This window comes from Crotalus tigris, unplaced genomic scaffold, assembly GCF_016545835.1.
Source record: "Crotalus tigris isolate CLP2741 ecotype Arizona unplaced genomic scaffold, ASM1654583v1 scf7180000019011.417310, whole genome shotgun sequence".
NCBI lineage: Eukaryota > Metazoa > Chordata > Lepidosauria > Squamata > Viperidae > Crotalus > Crotalus tigris.
In genome coordinates, this window is record NW_024097325.1 from 125,485 (window position 1) to 144,385 (window position 18,901).

The window sequence follows — 18,901 nt, forward strand, 5'->3', positions numbered from 1 at the left end:
CCAGTGATGGCCCAGACCGAGTGCCCACACTGCAACCCAAAACCCACTTATTTATTGCCGGGTGTCAGGTGGGCGTGGCTGTGGTGGTCATGGCAGATGGGGTGGATGTGGCCAAGGTGGACGTGATCACCTCGGGGTAAGGCAAGGCAGGGCAGGGGTGCCATTGTCATAGGGCAAGGTGAGGCAGGGACCGGGGTGGCTGCTGCCTGACACCATCGGCCCCTGCACCATTGGCCAGCTAGCACATGGGTGCTGGGATGCATCCAGCCATGTGGGACCTCAGAGAGTTAGCATGCAGCTGGTTGAAGAGGGACGGCATGGTGAGTGTGCCCACAGAGAGAGCTCTGAGTGACGCCTCTGGCATGCATGCCATAGGTTCGCCACCATTACCCTATACAATTTTAGACAAGTGGTTGTTCAATCTCTTCTTAAAACCTTCAGTGTTGGAACAACCACAACTTCTGGAGGCAACTACTACTACTACTACTACTACTACTACTACTACTACTACTTATTATTATTATTATTATTATTATTATTATTATTATCCTTCAAAGAAAGAAAAAAAGATACAGAGTCCATCAGCTGTTCATGTCTACACTTCTAGAGTCAAGTTTATAGATAATATAATCATTTCCAAATTTCTCAAACTACATGGATGTGCTTGCTTCTCCCTTCCACTGTAAAGGAAAAGGAGAAGGAGTAGTGAGGCACTACCTCGATGTGGTTGTGGGGCTTGTGTACTCTGAGGAAGATGAGAGCTATGCCAGAGGGTCAACTATACTGGACAGGTCTTTTCAGAGGTGTCAGACATCATTCTAGGAATTGGAGTTCTTGGTGAAAAATGAGTTACAGGACTTAGCAACCAGGGCCAATAGCTGCAGAACTACTGGAAGAAAAGGTGTTTGGCTGTCACAAATATTGAGAACAAATAAAGACAGAGAACAAAGAAATAACTGTCTATTATTAAAGATCAATCCCAACAAGAAGAGGACCACTAAAACACCATCAGCATTGACAATTTCGCCATCAGTCAATTGCAAAAGGCAGCTTTACTCGGAATAGCTTACATCCTGCAAGGATACCTCTAACACCATCAAACATCCACATCTGCCTATTCCAGGTCCTTGGAAAAGACTCAATAGGTGGATAAAAATGCCAAAACCAGTCTTAACATCTGGCTGACTGTGCGATGAACCATAATAATAAAACAAGCACAGAGCAAGTGATTGATTGATCATCTGTTTTTGATTCCTAGAGACCACAAATATAGATTTCCTCCATGAAAATAGAGTACTGTTGATGTAATTTTTAAAGAGGGAAGTGGGCATATATCTCTATGGATATGTATTTACGGGGCTTTTTTTCTCATAGAACACCTAGAATGGAGTTCTGGCACCTTTTTTGGATGGAACCTTGTACAGTAGGCAAGGCAAGTTGTATGACATGTGTGAGTTATGGCACCTTTTTTTAGAAAAAAAGCACTGTGTATTTGTACATCTGTACACTGTATCAATGTTAAGGGTTTAAAAAAAATAGAAAAAAAAAGAGGAAAAGAAACAGGGAGCATGAGTTCATGAAATTCAGAAGCCAAAAAGGGCAAAAAAGAATGCAACATCAGTGCATATAAGCACATAAGCATTCACACTCTCTCACACAGAGAAACACACACAGAAATATACCCAATCAATCCTAATAACTGACTGTGTTTAGAATAATTCAACACTTTTTACTTTTTTTTTTTTTAAAGTCTCTTACTCAACTTTTCTGAAAGTTGCTATCACTTCCTTTTTGAGTTAGTGGAAGGTGCTATGACCAAAAAAAGAGATTGAGCAAAGAAAAAAAAAACTCCTCAAAGGACAAGACAAAAAGAGAGAGGCTGGTCTCAAGACAGAAGCAGAAGCTTGAAACAAGAGCTGAGAAAGAAAACTGAAGGGTAAGCATGTTATTCTCAACTCAATATAAAGAAGTTGTGTGTGAGGTGGATTGTGCACTGGGCTTCTGGTTGAGAGACCAAGAAGGAACCCCAGAAGAAGAAGGCTTCTTAGCCAAGCTTAGTTGAACAAAGACTTGTTGGAAGCTATGTGGGATGGCAAGGAATTGTGCTCCTTAAGAGGAGTGTTGGGTTATGAATAAATCATGGTAGTGTTTACAGCCTATCCTTCTTCCCAGTTTCCAGAAAGGTCTGTGGCTTCTCTCATTTGACCCCATGACAATTTTATGAGATAAATAAGTCCAGAACATAGTGAAAGTCCACATGAATTACACGGTGAGGGAAGGTTTGATCTGTTTTATGCACTGCAATTTTCCTTGCTTCCACATTTCCACGGCCATGTTCCTAGAGCCAAGATTTTGAGAAAAAAAATAGTAGATTCTGATTGATTTGACCTCATGATTTCACAATGCACTCAGCCAATGACTTCAGCTATGCTTGTATTTGTTTTTTGTTTTGTTTTGTTTGATAGGTAAAAGAGCATATTTGTTACATCCCCAGTGTAGAAAGAATGAAAGAGAATATTTGTTAGGGATCGCATGTAAAGAGATTTTTTTTCTCTCTTTTTTTTCTGGGGTGATCTCCATCTTGGAGAAGCTGTTAGTTAGAAAGCTTCTTCCAATTTGCTGGAAAATGTGGTGCTTTCTTTGCATACAAAAATGTTGGGGAATTTCAAAATAAGGCAGTTGGCAAAACTGATGTTTCTGCTCTCCCACAGAAGATATTTTTGTTCTGATTCAATCATCATTTGGCTTTCTTTGTGGGGGATAATCTGGTTAATCTGTGTAAATGGGCATGGGAGAGAAACTGGTTTCCAAAAGGACAAACTATATTCTCTTGTTGATTTTAGATAAGGAGTCTGCAGATTCCACAAACCATAATCTTAGAAGAGATATTTTCCTTTCACAGATCAGCCAAAATTTTAAATTTGTCCTCCTAACATTCTTGACACTAGCTGGCACAGATTCTGTTCCACAGATTGAAACACAAAGTACAGAATTTGCCATTGTTAAGCAACAGATATTGCTATTGCTATTGTAATCTATTCCTCCTCTTCATTCTACAATGCAGCCTCCTATCTTAAGCAGGGAAAAAGTAAAGTGATGTACATGATAGACAGGTAGTCCTTGACTTAGGACCACAATTGAGCTCAAAATTTCTGTTGCCAAGTGAAACATCTGTTAAGTGTGTTTTGCCCCATTTTATGCCCTTTCTTGCCACAGTTGTTAAGTGAATCACTGCAGTTGTTAGGTTAGTAACATGGTTGTTAAGTGAATCTGGCTTCCCCATTGACTTTGCTTGTCAGAAGGTCACAAAAGGTGATCACATGTCACCAGGACACTGCAACCATCATAAATACGAGTTAGTTGCCAAGCGTCTGAATTTTGATCATGGGGATGCTGAAATGATTATAAGAGTGAAAATTGGCCATAAGTCCCTTTTTTCAGTGCTGTTGTATCTTCAAATGGTCACTAAATGAATTGTTGTGAGTTGAGGACTACCTGTATATTACTAAATCACGCAATACGTTTTCTGGGCTTGGGGGTTATTTCTTTCTAACATCATCTTTTCTGCATGATGGATAATGACTGTGTCCATACATGGGCCCTAATCTTCTTTCAGAGGCAGGCAGGTGAGAGAGAGAGAGGGAGGGAGGGAGGGAAGGACGGAAGGAAGGAAGTAAAGAAAGAAAGAAAGAAAGAAAGAAAGAAAGAAAGAGAAAGAAAGAAAGAAAGAAAGAAAGAAAGAAAGAAAGAAAGAAAGAAAGAAAGAAAGAAGAAAAAAAGCTGGTCAGTGTAAACTTAGTAATGTTCTTCATTTTCTTTCCTTTAAATGAATGGTGACAAAGTTTATGAAACTTAAGGTGCTTGGTATTTATCTGCAAGCTTGCACATTCAGCTCTAAATTTGTGTAATGCTTTGTTGGTGGTGATTCTTCTGCAGTAACAATGATTCAGACTCCTTGCAGATACAGTTAATCCTTGATTTATAGCCACTTGGGACCGGATCTTCTGTCACTATGTAACGTGGTCATTAAATGTATCATTCTGTGACCATGCTCAATTTTACAATCTTTTTTGCCATTAAGTGAGTCATGCAACTGTTAAGTGAATCTAGTTTTCCCCATTGATTTTGCTTGTTAGAAAGCAGCTTAGGAAGGTCACAAATGGCAATCGCATGATCCTGAGACATTGAAACATAATAAATACATTTTTGGTGGCCAAGTGCCTTATTTGTGATTAGATCATTACAGGTACACTGTGACAATCATAAGTGCAAGGACCTGTCAGAAGTCTTTTTTTTTTTTCGATACCACCAAAAATACGAACAGTTGAGAATCAAATGTCATGGAGTTCAGGGTACTTCAAATCTAGGATTAAACTTTAATTCTTTTTTAAAAAATAGATTCTAGGAGAAAAAAAGAAAAAAAAAGGTTCTAGAAAGAAAAAGCAAAGCAGAGCAGAGCAGAGCAAAGCAAAGCATTGGCTTTTTTGGCAGCAGCAGCCAAAAAGGCCAATGCAATCCTAAGCTGCATTAACAGAGGGATAGAATCAAGATAACATGAAGTCCTAGTACTGCCTTAGTAAGACCACATTTGGAATATTACATCCAGTTCTGGTCACCACAATATAAAAGAGATGTTCAGACGCAAAGAGTACAGAGAAGAGCAACAAAGATGATTAGGGGGTTAGAGGCTAAAACATACAAAGAATGGTTGCAGGAATTGTCCGATCGAGTGAAAAGAAGGACTAGAGGTGACATGATAGTAGTGTTCCAAGGATCAAACTATTTTCCAAAGCACCAAAAGGCAAGACAAGAAACAATGGATGTAAACCAAGCAAGGAGAGAAGCAACCTAGAACTAAGGAGAAAATGTCTAATGGTTAGAGCAATCAACCAATGGAATAGTTTGAGTTCAGAAGTTGTGGGCGCTCTATCACTGGAGGTTGTCAAGAAGAGACTGGACAATCATTTGTCTGAAATGGTATAGGGTCTCTTCCTTGATTAGGAGTTGGACTAGAAGACCTCCAAGGTCCCTTCCAGCTCTATTATTCTATGTTCTAAGTTTTCAGCAACTGAGTCCTATCAGTGGTTTGGGAAGGGGTACTGAGAAGCCACAAATGCCTTGGAAACATGAGGTTAGCTTCTGCTTATGCTCATGGAAGCAAATTAAGGTTGTGAAAATACAGGGCACCCAAATGTTAGGAAGTTGAAGTAACTCAAATAATGCCCTTTTCTTACCCTGTACAAAAGTAACTGTGGAGAAACATGGGCCATTAAAACTGAGCATTTGCATTCCAGCAGTTTCATCTTGTGGGTCACCCAACTCACATTCAAAATTTAGGTTCAAATTTCATATTCCCAAAGACATTCTTACTTGGTCAACTGCAGTGATGAAAACGACTCTGTGGATACTGTTCCAAAACAGCAATCATACCAGATGGGGTGACTAGTTTTCTGTCACTGGTTCCTGGTCTTTCAGAATATTCTTTACCCTTTATTTTTCTGGATAAGTGAGCACATTCCTAAATAAACAGCAGAGTAGAGCTTTTCTTGGTGTTCTTGGGGCCTCACAGACATTTCCGTAAAGAAAAGTTACACTGAATGTCAGCATTATGCCACCATTCCAAGTTTCTTCTTCTTTTTCTTGTGCCATATCCATTATCAGACGTTGGCGATCATGTTGGCGATCCTGTTTTTATCAGCAGCCGCACGAAAAAGTGCTGCTGAGTTTTGTCCAAACCAGTCCCTTAGATTTTGAAGCCACGATGTTCTTCTTCTGCCTGGACCTCGTTTGCCTTCAATCTTTCCCAGGAGGATTAAATGGAGTATGCCGTATTTTTCTGGGTGTCGCATCACATGTCCGAAATATTCTAATTTTCGTTTCTTTAATTGTTTTGATGATTTCTCTTGGCTTTCCCAGGCGGCTTATCACCTCCTCATTTCTGATCTTGTCAACCCAGCTTATATGTAACAGCTGCCTGTAAATCCACATTTCAAATTCTTCTAGTCTCTTCAGGTGGCCTTCTGTCAGAGACCAACTATCTACTCCATAGAGCAGGATAGAAAAAAAATATAACATCTGACAAGCCTGATTTTCAGTTTTAGGCTTATGTCGTGACTGCAGACAACGTTTTTCATTTTGAAGAATGCTGTTCAAGCTTTTCTATCCTTGTCTTTACTTCAGTGGTCATGTCCCAGCTTTCATGTAAATTAGAACCAAAGTGTGTGATCCTTTCAACTATTTCTAGTGGTATTCCTTCTGCATTTATTGGTGGTAAATTAACAGGTTGTTTGCTGATGACCATGATCTTGGTTTTTGAGGTGTTAAGTTTCAAGCGTATTTTTCAGATATTTCTGTGACTCTGTTGATGAGGAGCTGAAGATCTTCCTGATCTTCCTAATCAACAAAGATGATTAGGGGACTGGAGGCTAAAACATATAAGGAAGAGTTGCTAGAATTGGGTATGTCTAGTTTAACGAAGAGAAGGACAAGGGGGGACATGACAGCAGTATTCCAATATCTCATAAAGAAGAGGGAATCAAGCTATTTTCCAAAGCACATGAAGGCAGGACAAGAAGCAATGGGTAGAAACTAATCAAGGAGAGAAGCAACCTAGAACTACGGAGAAACTTCCTGACAGTGAGAACAATTAATCAGTGGAACAACCTGCCTCCAGAAGCAATAAATGCTCCAACACTGGAAGTTTTTAAGAAGAGACTGGACAGCCATTTGTCCGAAATGGTGTAGGGTTTCCTGCCTGAGCAGGGGGTTGGACTAGATGACCTCCAAGGTCCCTTCCAACTTTACTATTATTATTGTTATTATTATTATTATTATTATTATTATTATTATTATTATCATCATCATCATCATTATTGGTAAGCAGAACTGTATCATCAGCATGCTGATGATTCCAAGTTTACCTAATTAAAATAATCTAAACCTGTGTTTCTCCACCTCAGCAACTTTAAGATGAGTAGACTTCAATTCCCAGAATTCCCTAGCCTGCACGATCTAAACAAACAAGTATAGGGGTAGCAAAGTTTCTGGCGGGGGACCAATGAAGGTTACTCTCACATCACCTATGAGGATTTTGAACTCCATTGTTTCCCAACAAAGAGGCCCAATTCCATTCACAAGTAGTTTTCCAGATGTACGCAGATGAGTTGTTGCTTATCAGTGAGTTATGCAACTGGAGAACAATCTGTTCTATCAACATTAAACCACAATAAGGTACAAACCCAAGGTTTTACATGCCCTAAAAAATGTAGTTCCTGTTACTCTAACCTTCACTGCAGGGAAAGGATGCATCATCTTTTTTTCTGGAAATCACAAAACCATAATGTTTCCTTCCACTTGGTTTTACCTGCTTTCATATTAAGGAAGGGAGAGAGAGAAAGAGAGAAAGAGAGAAAGAAAGAGAGGGGGGAGAGAGAAAAGAAGAAGGAGGAGAAGGAGAAGGAAAAGGAGAAGGAGAAGAAGGAGAAGGAGAAGGAGAAGAAGAAGAAGAAGAAGAAGAAGAAGAAGAAGAAGAAGAAGAAGAAGAAGAAGAAGAAGAAGAAGAAGAAGAAGAAGAAGAAGAAGAAGAAGAAGAAGAAGAAGAAGAAGAAGAAGAAGAAGAAGAAGAAGAAGAAGAAGAAGAAGAAGAAGAAGAAGAAGAAGAAGAAGAAGAAGAAGAAGAAGAAGAAGAAGGAGGGAGGGAGGGAGGGAGGAGAGAAGGAAGAAAGGAAAGAAAGAAAGAAAGAAAGAAAGAAAGAAAGAAAGAAAGAAAGAAAGAAAGAAAGAAAGTCACTCTAAGCAGCAATTTCATATCCAAAGTCTACTTCCCATTATTTCCACTTCATTAAATTGTTGCCCCACAATTTGTGTAACAACTGCAAAGGAAATTGCTCCACCACCATAGGAGAACTAGAAGTTTGCGTACTTTTAGCTCACAGAGATGTTGGGTGCCACTGTTTATCATTTAACTGTAAACTTCAACTTGGGTGTGAAGCCTACCCATAGGAAGAATCTTCTGATAAGGTATGACGGAAACAAAGAACAAAAACAGATTGCAGTATTATACAAGTAGATCAAAACCTGTTAAATTAAAAATGCTGAGTAAAACAATTCTGCATTGTTCAGTATGCAGTACTGAAGCTAGGACGATAGCCTGGAATGATGGGATGAGGACACCCTACCAGATGTGAACAGCATACCACCATCTTGCTGTCGAGAGAACCTTGGGTTTGCACCTTATTGTGGTTTAATGTTGATGAAACAGATTGTTCTCAACTTGTGATCACAATTGAGATTGGAACTTCTGTCACTAAGTGATGCAGTCATTAAGTGAATTGCTGCTTTTTTGCTGGAGTCATTAAGTGAGCCCAGTTTGATTTTACTTGTCAGAAGCCTCTGGCAAGGCTGCAAAGGGCAATCACATGATCCCAGGAAACTGAAAACTTTGTAAATACATGCTGGTTTCCAAGCACTTGAATTTTGATTATTTGAGGAGGCTATAAGTGCAAGGACTCGTTGTAAAGTCACTTTTTTTTCAACACTACCATCAGTTTTTTTCTAATTTACTCAATTCTGACTGACTCTGGATAGTGTACAACAAAATAAAACAATAGAAATGCAATGCAATAATTATGAAAGAAATAAAATATAAATAAAGGCCTCATCTTTTGTTTAATTGAAAATGAACATAGAGCATAGAATAATAGAGTTGGAAGGGACCTTTGGGGTCTTCTAATCTAACCCCCTGCTCCAGCAGGAGACCCTAAACCAGGGGTGTCAAACTGCCAGCCTGCGGGCCGAACGCGTCATCCAGAAGCTGCGCCCACCCCATGCTGGCAATGGCAACAAAACCGTCCCGATACATTCCGTGACATCACGTGACGTCGCGAGTTTGACATGTCTGTCCTGGACCATTTCAGACAAATGGTGGTCCAGTCTCTTTTAGAAAGCCTCCAGTGATGGAGCATCCATAACATCTGAAGGCAAGCTATTCCATTGGTTGATTGCTCTCACCGTTAGGAGTTTTCTCCTTAGTTCTAGGTTGCTTCTCCCCTTGGTTAGTTTCCATCCATTGTTTCTTCTCTTGCCTTTTGGTGCTTTGGAAAAGCACCTTATCTTTGTAGAAGCCCCTCAAATAATGAAACACTGCTCTCATGTCTCCCCTAGTTCTTCTTTTCATTACACGAAACATACCCAGTTCCTGCAACCGTTCTTCATATGTTTTAGCCTCTAGCCCCTTAATCATCTTTGTTGCTCTTCTCTGTACTCTTTCTAGAGTCTAAACATCTTTTTTTATAATACTGTGACCAGAACTGGATGCAGTATTCCAAGTGCGACCTTATTAAGACTTTGTAAAGTGGTACTAGAACTTAATGTGATCTTGATTCTATCCCTCTGTTAATGCAGCCTAGGACTGCATTGGCTTTTTTGGCTGCTGCTGCACACAGTTGGCTCATATTCAGGTGATTGCCCACTAGGTGGTTACATTTACATCATATTTCGTCTAGTAGCTTTATAAAAATAATGAAGGCAGGACATAAATACAAAAATAAATAAATTCTCCCAGGATAAGTCTGTTAATGAAAATGTAGCTCTCATTGTTTGGATGTAATTTGTTGTGGAAAGATGAACCCGGACCTCGAGACTACTGTTCATGCTGCTACAAACAAAATCCAGATACCACAGGTGATTTCTTAAAGAATATTTTTACTTTAAGATACGTTCAGTTAAACCAGATTACAAACTTTCCTTCAAAAAATGGACCCAGGAAATTACAGACCTATCAGCCTGACCTCAATACCTGGGAAGATTCTGGAAAAGATAATCAAACAACAAATCAGCGAACACCTAGAGGCAAACAAAGTCATTACTAAAAGCCAACGTAGGTTTGTCAAAAACAGATCATGCCAGGCAAATCTTATTGCATTCGTTGACCAAGTGACAAAATTAGTGGATCAGGGGAATGCAGTGGATATAATTTACTTGGACTTAAGTAAGGCATTTGATAAAGTAGATCACAACCTACTACTTGATAAGATAGAAAAATGTGGGTTGGACAGCATCACCACCAGATGGATCTGTAGCTGGCTGACCGGCCATACTCAGCGTGTGGTCCTCAATGGAACCGCATCTAAATGGAGGGAAGTGTGTAGTGGGGTGCCCCAGGGCTCTGTTCTGGGCCCAGTGCTCTTCAACATCTTCATCAACGATTTGGACTATGGGATAGATGGGGAAATCATCAAATTTGCAGACGACACCAAGCTGGCAGGAATAGCCAACACTCCAGAGAAAGGCTTAAGATACAGGAGGATCTGGACAGATTTAAACACTGGGCACTATCTAACAAAATGAAATTCAATGGTGAAAAAAGTAGTAACTGTGAGAGGGACCTCAGAGTCCTACTGGACAATCACTTAAATATGAGCCAGCAGTGTGCTGCAGCTGCCAAAAAAGACAACACAGTGCTAGGCTGCATTAACAGAGGGATAGAATCAAAATCACATGAAGTAAACACCACTTTACAATGTCTTGGTAAAGCCACACTTGGAATACTACATCCAGTTTTGGTCACCATGATATAAAAAAAAATGCTGAGACTCTAGAAAGAGTACAGAGAAGAGCAACAAAGATGATTAGGGGACCAGAGGCTAAAGCGTATAAGGAACGGCTTTTGGAATTGGGTATGTCTAGTTTAATGAAGAGAAGGACGAGGGGGGTCATGATAGCAGTGTTCCAATATCTCAGGGGCTGCCACAAAGAAGAGGAAGTGAAGCTATTTTCCAAAGTGCCTGAAGGAAGGACAAGAAGCAATGGATGGAAACTAATCAAGGAGAGAAGCAACCTAGAACTAAGGAGAAACTTCCTGACAGTAAGAACAATTAACCAGTGGTGGTGAATGCTCCAACACTGGAAGTTTTTAAGAAGAAACTGGACAGCCATTTGTCTGAAATGGTATAGGGTTTCCTGCCTGAGCAGGGGGGTGGACTAGATGACCTCCAAGGTCCCTTCCAACTTTATTATTATTATTATTATTATTGTTGTTGTTGTTGTTGTTGTTGTTGTTGTTGTTGTTGTTATAAACTTGGATACTTATAACTCCTGAATAATCAGTAAGATTAGATGTTTATACCCACTGTGACATTTATCCCCACAAATATCTCAGCATCCAATCTCCCTTGACCCAGGAGTAAATGTAGAACTTGCTTTTAGCTTCCCAAACCTTTTTTTTATTTTTAATTTTCTTTTCCCAATGAAGTCTTCTGGGCAATATTGAGCACTCAGTCAATTTTAATTTCCTTTGATGAAGTCTCTCTCTAGAAAATTGTGGGAAATTAACATGCTAAGCTTTGGCACAGGAGTCTGTCCCCAGCATCTGATAATGCTGTAAAACCTATCAAGAAGAGATATGACCCACAACAAATTATCTTACTCAATATGAACTATCACATCTGAACTTCAAATATTCAGACAGCCATTAGATGCTGGTAAAGATAAATTTATTGTGTCTCTCTTTCTTCACCAGTTAGTGGTCATCCAGATTTTTTCAGCTTAGGTTTGATAGGCCTGTCTCAGGAGCTCTTATACTTGGAGTTGGCCCTGACCCTTCACCCTTACACAAGCTATCCTTGAAGTTTCAGGGAAAAAAAATCATAGAAGCCCTACCACATTCAAATATAAATTTAATGTTAGTGGACAATAAAACAGCACACTATAATTGGGCACAAGAATGTGCCTTAATTTTGGAGCTGAGATAGTTTTGTTTCTTTTCCCAGTTCTTCCTCTAGTTAAGTCTTGAGACACTTCATTAGGCCAGTTGGCAATATTTCCAACACAGGCCTCTTTTGAATGTTCTTGGATAGGAAGCCCAAAAATTATCATTGTAGAGGACTGATTTACAGTCAGTTGTTGACAAGCTAAGAACTATAAGGCTTTTAAGATAAAAGAAAAGAGCTGCACATAGGATTCTAACAATGTTTTCTGCTTCTCTTCTTTTTTCACAGTGCCTACTCCACCTTCTGCCTCTAACAGGACCATGGTTAGTTGTATTGAAAGCCAAAATGCTACATCTTCCAAGCCTCTGGCAGGCGCATCGATAGGCATAGGGGTGCTGTCGCTTGCCTTCATCTTGGGATTCCCTGGCAATGCCTTCGTGGTGTGGACGGCCATCTGCTGGGTTCAGAAGCGGACAGTCACCTGCCTCCTCATTCTTCATTTAGCCATCGCTGACCTGGCAGTGCTCCTCACAGCTCCCCTATTCCTGCGATTCTTAAGTGTCAAGAAATGGGAAATGGGCCAGGCCATCTGCCAAATCTGCTATTACATCTGTGGGGTCAGCATGTACGCCAGCGTTTCCCTCATTTCCCTCATGAGCCTTGACCGCTGCCTGGCTATTTCCAAACCTTTCGTCTCACAAAAAATCCGTACCAGGCGCACCATCCGGCTTTTGGTTTTGGCGATTTGGGTGGTGAGTCTTTTCTTAGCTGCGCCTTCCCTCCTCTACCGGAAAGTGGTTACTCATAACGGCACAGCTTACTGCATATTGTGTCACCAAGAAGACAAGGAGCTGGTCTTCCATAACCTCTTTGAAACCATCACTGGATTTCTGCTGCCTTTTGTTATTGTTGTCTATAGCTACGGGATGATTAGTCAACGACTCAAGGAGACCCGTTTCCGCCAGAAACGCCGGACCAGCCGACTCATTAGCCTCATTGTGATCGCCTTTGCTCTTTTCTGGCTTCCTTACCATATCGTCAACCTTTTAGATGTGATTGGTCTGTGGAGTGGCTCGTCAAAGATTAAAAGAGCAGGGAAGATGGCTAGGCCCATTTTGGTGGCCCTTGCCTTTTTCAGTAGCAGTGTCAACCCTATCCTTTACACTTTCAGTGGGAGCTCCTTAATCCGATCATCTGGTATTGGTTTCATGGCTAAACTCTTTGAAGGAACAGCTTCAGAGATGTCTAGCGTAAAACATGGCACCATCCGGGACCGGGATGTCAAGACAGAACCCTTGAATAATGGGAAACCCGAGTCGTTAACTATGTCTACTAACCCTACAGATAGTAGTTCAGTTCAAGAAGGTGGAAAAGGCTTGAGGTTGCTCTCGTCAACTTGAGACTACACACAGGAGTGGACATTCATATTTCTGTTGTCAGTTTTTTAAAGGTCTTCTGAAGTGCTATAGAAATGATCTCTCTTACATTCTTCTATATCTTCTTCAATGATGTTTTGTACAAGATAGGCTGTTTCATTTCTTTTTTGTTTCATTCTGCAACATGACTGCAATTTTTGGAATTTCAGGGATATGAAGGTTTTTTTTTTTTTGCCTTTCATCATACAAACAATTTAATATTATGCTTAGGAAGCATTCCCAAGGATTGTTGCAAGTACTGTGAAAACCTCTCTGAAGACGTGAAAAGATGAATCAATGACTTTGGGTTCATTAAATGTTAACCTTTAGAGACCATGAAACACCAAACTTGCATACAGTCTGTCTCTACCCTAATTCTAACATATATACTTTGAAAATCAGAGCAGGGTTCATCCAATTTCACTTTTAAACAAACAGAAACCCTCAGTTTCCTCTTTTTTCCATTCTCAAGTCAATTGACAAAACTTTTGTGGAATGCTTCCCTCCCTGTTTTTATACATCAGTTTGCAATTGTCTTGAGAGAAGAAAAATGTGCTTAATGCTTTGTTTACTGTTAATATTCCTTCTGGAAACCCTCCCTTTTTTCATGTTCTATACATCTTTTATACATTCACATACATTTGAAATTTGGGGTGCATTCACTGTGCAACACCGCAGCAGAATCTTATAGTGGACTTCCATATACAAACCTTTTGTTTGCTTTTTGTGACTATGAATAAGAGGTTTGCTTAAGAGTAATTGAAATTTTTGAAGCGGAAAGGCAGGAGACAAACCATTGCTGAACAGATTAATTTAGGCCACTAGATCTACCCTCCTACCACTTCCTAAATTACAGGTAAACTTACAACCACAATTGGGACCAGAATTTCAGTACCGTTGTAATTTCAAATGGTTGCTATAGGAATGGTTGTAAGTTGAGGACTACCTATCATGTCCTCAGGGAGGGGAGGAGGGAATCCTGTCTCATAAACAACCCTAAAACATGATGCAACTTGCTAGCTTAGTCTGCCATCTTCTTCTTTGCTTGGCAGCAAGCTTTGGGGCAGCCCTGACACCCTGAATAAAAATAATCAGCCCATTTAGTCCTTCAGTGATGCCTTTGGGATTGGATAGTATACTGCTCACAAAAATAAAGGGAACACAAACGTATAGGATCCTGTACGTTTGTGTTCCCTTTATTTTTTTGAGCAGTATATTTTGATTCCACAAAGGTACTTCAGAATACAGAGATACTGAAATGCAACTCTTGAAAGCAGCCGTGTCATTCCCCAAGATCACGTGACAACTGCATGGGGCAAGACACAGCTGCATTCAAGAGTTGCAGTTAGGGCCTTATCTTTCCTTTCCTGTGCACCAGAAAACATATTTTTCAAATTACAGGTAATCCTCAACTTACAACAGTTCGCTTAGTGACCGTTCAAAGTTCCAATGGTACTGAACAAAGTGTCTTATGACCATTTTTTACACTTACAACCATTGCAGTATCCTCACAGTCTTGTGAACAAAATTCAGATACTTGGCAACTGATTCATATTTATGACAGTTGCAACAACCCGGGGTTATATGATCACCTTTTGTGGCCTTCTGACAAGCAAACTCAATGTGGAAATCACTTAACTACTGTATTCCTAACAACTGCAGTCATTCACTTAACAACTGTGGCAAGAAAGGTCATAAAATGGAGCAAAATTCATTTAAGAACTGTCTCGTTTAGCAACAGAAAGTTTGGGCTCAATGTAAGTCAAGGACTATCTTATGTTCTAACCCTGCACAGCCCTCAAGTTTGCATGCAGCATATTGCAGTTTTATCAAAGCTAAGAAATATTTCTTTCCCTTTCTAAACAAACACAGGAGGCCCTTTGGAAATTTGACATTCTGAAAGGAGAGGAGGGGAGGGGAGAGAAATATTTTTGTCAACTCCCAGATTTTTATGTGAGTTATGCACAAAGTTCATAGAAATTCTTTGATTAACTCCATCAGCAGGTGAGTTATTCTGCTGTAGTAATCTTGAAGAGATTCTCAGAAGGAACATTTAAAGCCTGACACAGCAGAATTATTTTTTTTATAAGAAGCAAGCAGAAATTCTGTCATGGCTGCATCTCATCTATCAAAACTTCATGAGCTGACAGCCTGACATTAGCACCAGGAGAGGAGGGGAGAGATTGAAATGTAAGGAAGAAGGGGAGGAGGGTAGAAACCCAGCTGAGCCTTGTGAGAAGCTTCAGCCAGTCAAGGTCAACTAATGATATGCAAAGCTGGGAACCGAGTACCTGTTTCCTAAACAATATACAAGCACCTGATTGGACATTTGCAGATAACTGGGGGATAGTGGCTGGGGGAGAGAGAGAGAAGGAACTTTCCTTGGTGTTGTTTGCGCTACTTCTGTAACCATTTTAGTTTCAGTAAAGTATACTCTTGGCAAAACAAATGGCCAGGAGTCTTTCTTTGCTAGACGACTGAGTGGAACAGTTGACAGATTCATGCAAAGGCTGCATATACTGGACAGGTATATTGAATGCAGAGCAGTTTTTTTCAGGAATCAAACTGCAACGGCCCACATGGTTTTGTGCAGAGCTGAGTGTGCACGTGTGTCACCTCTCCAGTGGGAGCTGCGTTCGTTGCCAATTTGCTTCTGGGTACATCACCTTTAAAGGCCTTGAGATAGGTTATCTGAGGAACCATCTCTTGCTGGTCACATCCACCAGACGCGCTAGAGCGGGGAGGCAGGGAATGTCGTGGGTCTCATCCCTTAAGGAGGTACATCTGGGGGGACACAGAAGAAGGGCCTTCTCCAAGATGGCTCCCTCTCTTTGGAATCTCATCCCTTCAAAAATTAGACTGCCTCACCCCAATTTGGTACCCTTTGTAAGGCCCTGTAGACTTGCTTTTGCAAGCAGGCATAGGGAACCCAGAGTGTGAAGGAGCCCATCAGATGGCTCATTTGACTGTGTGTTAAGGCTGGGGGTAGATGGGTGGTGGGTGGGAGAGGGTTGTTTTATTTTTATTTTCTATACTGTATTTTTATTGCTTGTAAGCTGCCTAAAGTCGCTGTGAGAGAGTAGGCAGCTATATAAATTTTCTAAATAAATAACATGTTTCATTTCGCACCCTTCAGGTTCTTATAAAAGTCATTTGTTTGCTTTAAGGCAACATTTAAGGGTTCTTTTTTTCTTTTTCTGGTAAAAGCAAAGCTTTTAGACACCCTCCAATAAATGATTTTTTTAAAAAAAAAAACTGGCCAAGAACTGCAATTCCAAGTATAAAGGTCTGCAACCCTATAAATGTTAACAAGAAAAGAGGCAACGCAAAACCAACCCAATAAGTCCTTGGTGACTTAAGATGTACAAATAAAATAGATAACACTGTTTATTTTTTTCCAACAAGTTAAATATGCCAGCTTTGGTTGTAAAGGGGAGTCTTTTTACACACACACACACACACACAGAGAGAGAGAGAGAGAGAGAGAGAGAGAGAGAGAGAGAGAGAGAGAGAGAGAGAGAGAGAGAGAGAGAGAGAGAGAGAGAGAGAATAGTGAGACATTTCTTCTGGCAAGGCCTGCTTTTACATCAGCAAAAGACACTGGATGACACAATTCCTGGAAAACTTACAATATATTTCAACTAAGATTTTACATTTACTCATTGTAAATTACTGGAAATCTCAGCTAAGGAGATTTCAGGGATAGCTTACTCCCTAAGTATTCAGGGCAACACCAAAGCAAATCATGAACTTAGCAATGTGGCAGGAACAGTTTTTTTTATCCTCAGAATGGACTTGACATATTAAATACGGTATTTTAAGAGAAGAAAGGTAGGAAGTATTGAATGTCGCACCCTTCAACTGTCCGACAATGCTTCTCCCAGATTTTCCTTTTACCATTAGCTAAGGTATGCTGGAAGTTATAGATTAGCCTCTGGAAGGTCATGAATTTTCCATTCCTGCTTTAAAACCAATGTAGAAATTAAATCTCCATGCTGTAAGCTCATCTTTTTTATAAAGTTTATGCTGCAATTGTTTAAAACACATTTGCCACACTTTTTTTTTCCAACTCTACATTGAGTTCAATTAGTGAAGTGACTAAGAAAAGAGAGAGAGAAAAGGTGAAGAAGAAGAAGAAGAAGAAGAAGAAGAAGAAGAAGAAGAAGAAGAAGAAGAAGAAGAAGAAGAAGAAGAAGAGGAGGAGGAGGAGTAGGAGGAGGAGGAGGAGGAGGAGGAGGAGGAGGAGGAGGAGGAGGAGGAGGAGGAGGAGGAGGAAGAAGAGAAGGAGGAGGGGGGAGAAAGAAAGAAAGAAAGAAAGAAAGAAAGAAAGAAAGAAAGAAAGAAAGAAAGAAAGAAAGAAAGAAAGGTAGTGGGGAGATCCCCTTAGTTGTTCAGTTCCTTTAACCACATGAACCTGCTTTTAAATTTTGGTCAGGCAAACATATGCCAGCATTGCAAAACACACAAACCACAAAAGAAAGAAGTGTTGCTGGGTCATCAAGCAGGAAGTTGACCTAGAAAGAATGGCAGGAAATGGTACAGTTTCTGTTGCCAACTTAATCTTCTTCCATCAGATATATTTGAGTCAATACCCAACCAGCTCTATGCAACTAGAAAACACCTCAATAATACCAGTACAATGACTTCTCTACTGCCCTCATTCTCAAATTATGCTTTCTATCTTCAGAGGCTCTATGAAGCCAATCCTCAATTTTGTTTGAACTTAAAAGTCTTCTGGACATGATGGTTGTGGTTTGGTAATATCAGTACAGACCAAATTGAAAGAAGGTTGTGAACAAATCATCATCAAGCACCAGAGATTAGTAAACATATAAAACACTGAAAATCCTCAAAGGAGGATCCATTGCCTCCAAGTTGATTGAAGAATTGCAGCTTTCTTTCTTCAGATCAGGAGAAAGTTCTAACTTGTCTTCTCAAGAGGATTTCCAAATGTTCTTAGTGGCTCACTTCTCCCCAATTGCAATTACAATTAAATAAGGGTTTGCTGTGGTGACCGAGCTAGAGATTTTCTCATACAAGACGAAATGGAACCTCCTTAGGCTCTGTTTCTCCTAATTCTCATGGTAAATGCTTCTTCTGTCAGAAAGGTCTGTTAAAATAAGCAACTTGCTGCCCCCCCCAAGTACCAGGAGGAATTCACTGAGAATTCCAACCCTCATGAGTCACAGTTTCATTCCACAAGTTTAACTCAACATCGGTGCTTGGGAGCAAGAACGAGCCGTTTCCGTACAGACAAAATAAGTTCTAAGTTCACCTTTGCCCTTGACCTTGATAACCCCACGAAGGGAGCAAGTGTAGCCTAATGTCTCCAAAGCTTTAGCCGTCTCTTCTGTGACCTAGGAGAAGAAAGAAGGAGAATGTAAAAGTGGTCGATATAGCTACAGCTAGATGGTGGAGTCTTCGTTTACATTTGCAATGCATGAGCCGTGGTGGCGCAGTGGTTAGAATGCAGTACTGCAGGCTACTTTGGCTGACTGCCGGCTGCCAGCAGTTTGGCAGTTCAGTTCTTACCAGCTCAAGGTTTACTAAGCTTTCCAACCTTCCGAGGTGAATAAAATGAGGACCCAGATTGTTGGGGGCAATATGCTGACTCTGTAAGCTGCTTAGAGAGGGCTGTAAAGCACTATGGAGCGGTATGTAAGTCTAAGTCAGTGGTTCTCAGCCTTTTTAATGCCGCGACCCCCAACCGGTCGTAAGTCGAGGACTACTCAACCGGTCGTAAGTCAAGGACTACTCAACTGGTTCAGCACCATTTGC

At 40.4% G+C, this 18,901-nt stretch overlaps 2 protein-coding genes across 5 annotated transcripts in view; one reads left to right on the forward strand and one right to left on the reverse strand.

Moving 5' to 3' along the window:
* Positions 1-1,836: 1,836 nt before the first annotated feature.
* LTB4R (leukotriene B4 receptor) lies at positions 1,837-14,267 on the forward strand. Its single transcript, XM_039358359.1, has 2 exons — positions 1,837-1,936; positions 11,997-14,267. Exon 2 carries the CDS (start codon positions 12,029-12,031, stop codon positions 13,106-13,108), a length of 1,080 nt encoding a protein of 359 aa, XP_039214293.1. The 5' UTR covers positions 1,837-1,936; positions 11,997-12,028; the 3' UTR covers positions 13,109-14,267.
* A 3,109-nt stretch (positions 14,268-17,376) lies between these two features.
* ADCY4 (adenylate cyclase 4) overlaps positions 17,377-18,901 on the reverse strand; it is a 46,429-nt gene continuing 44,904 nt past the window's right edge. For all 4 annotated transcript variants that reach the window (XM_039358357.1, XM_039358355.1, XM_039358356.1 and 1 more), the window contains one exon: positions 17,377-18,480. In XM_039358357.1, coding sequence (XP_039214291.1) covers positions 18,328-18,480 — 153 coding nt within the window. In that variant the 3' untranslated portion in view covers positions 17,377-18,327. The remainder of the gene's footprint in view (positions 18,481-18,901) is intronic.

Excerpts from the sequence above, each read along its gene's own strand:
- LTB4R (XM_039358359.1), top strand. The coding sequence starts at position 12,029 with ATGGTTAGTTGTATTGAAAGCCAAAATGCTACATCTTCCAAGCCTCTG.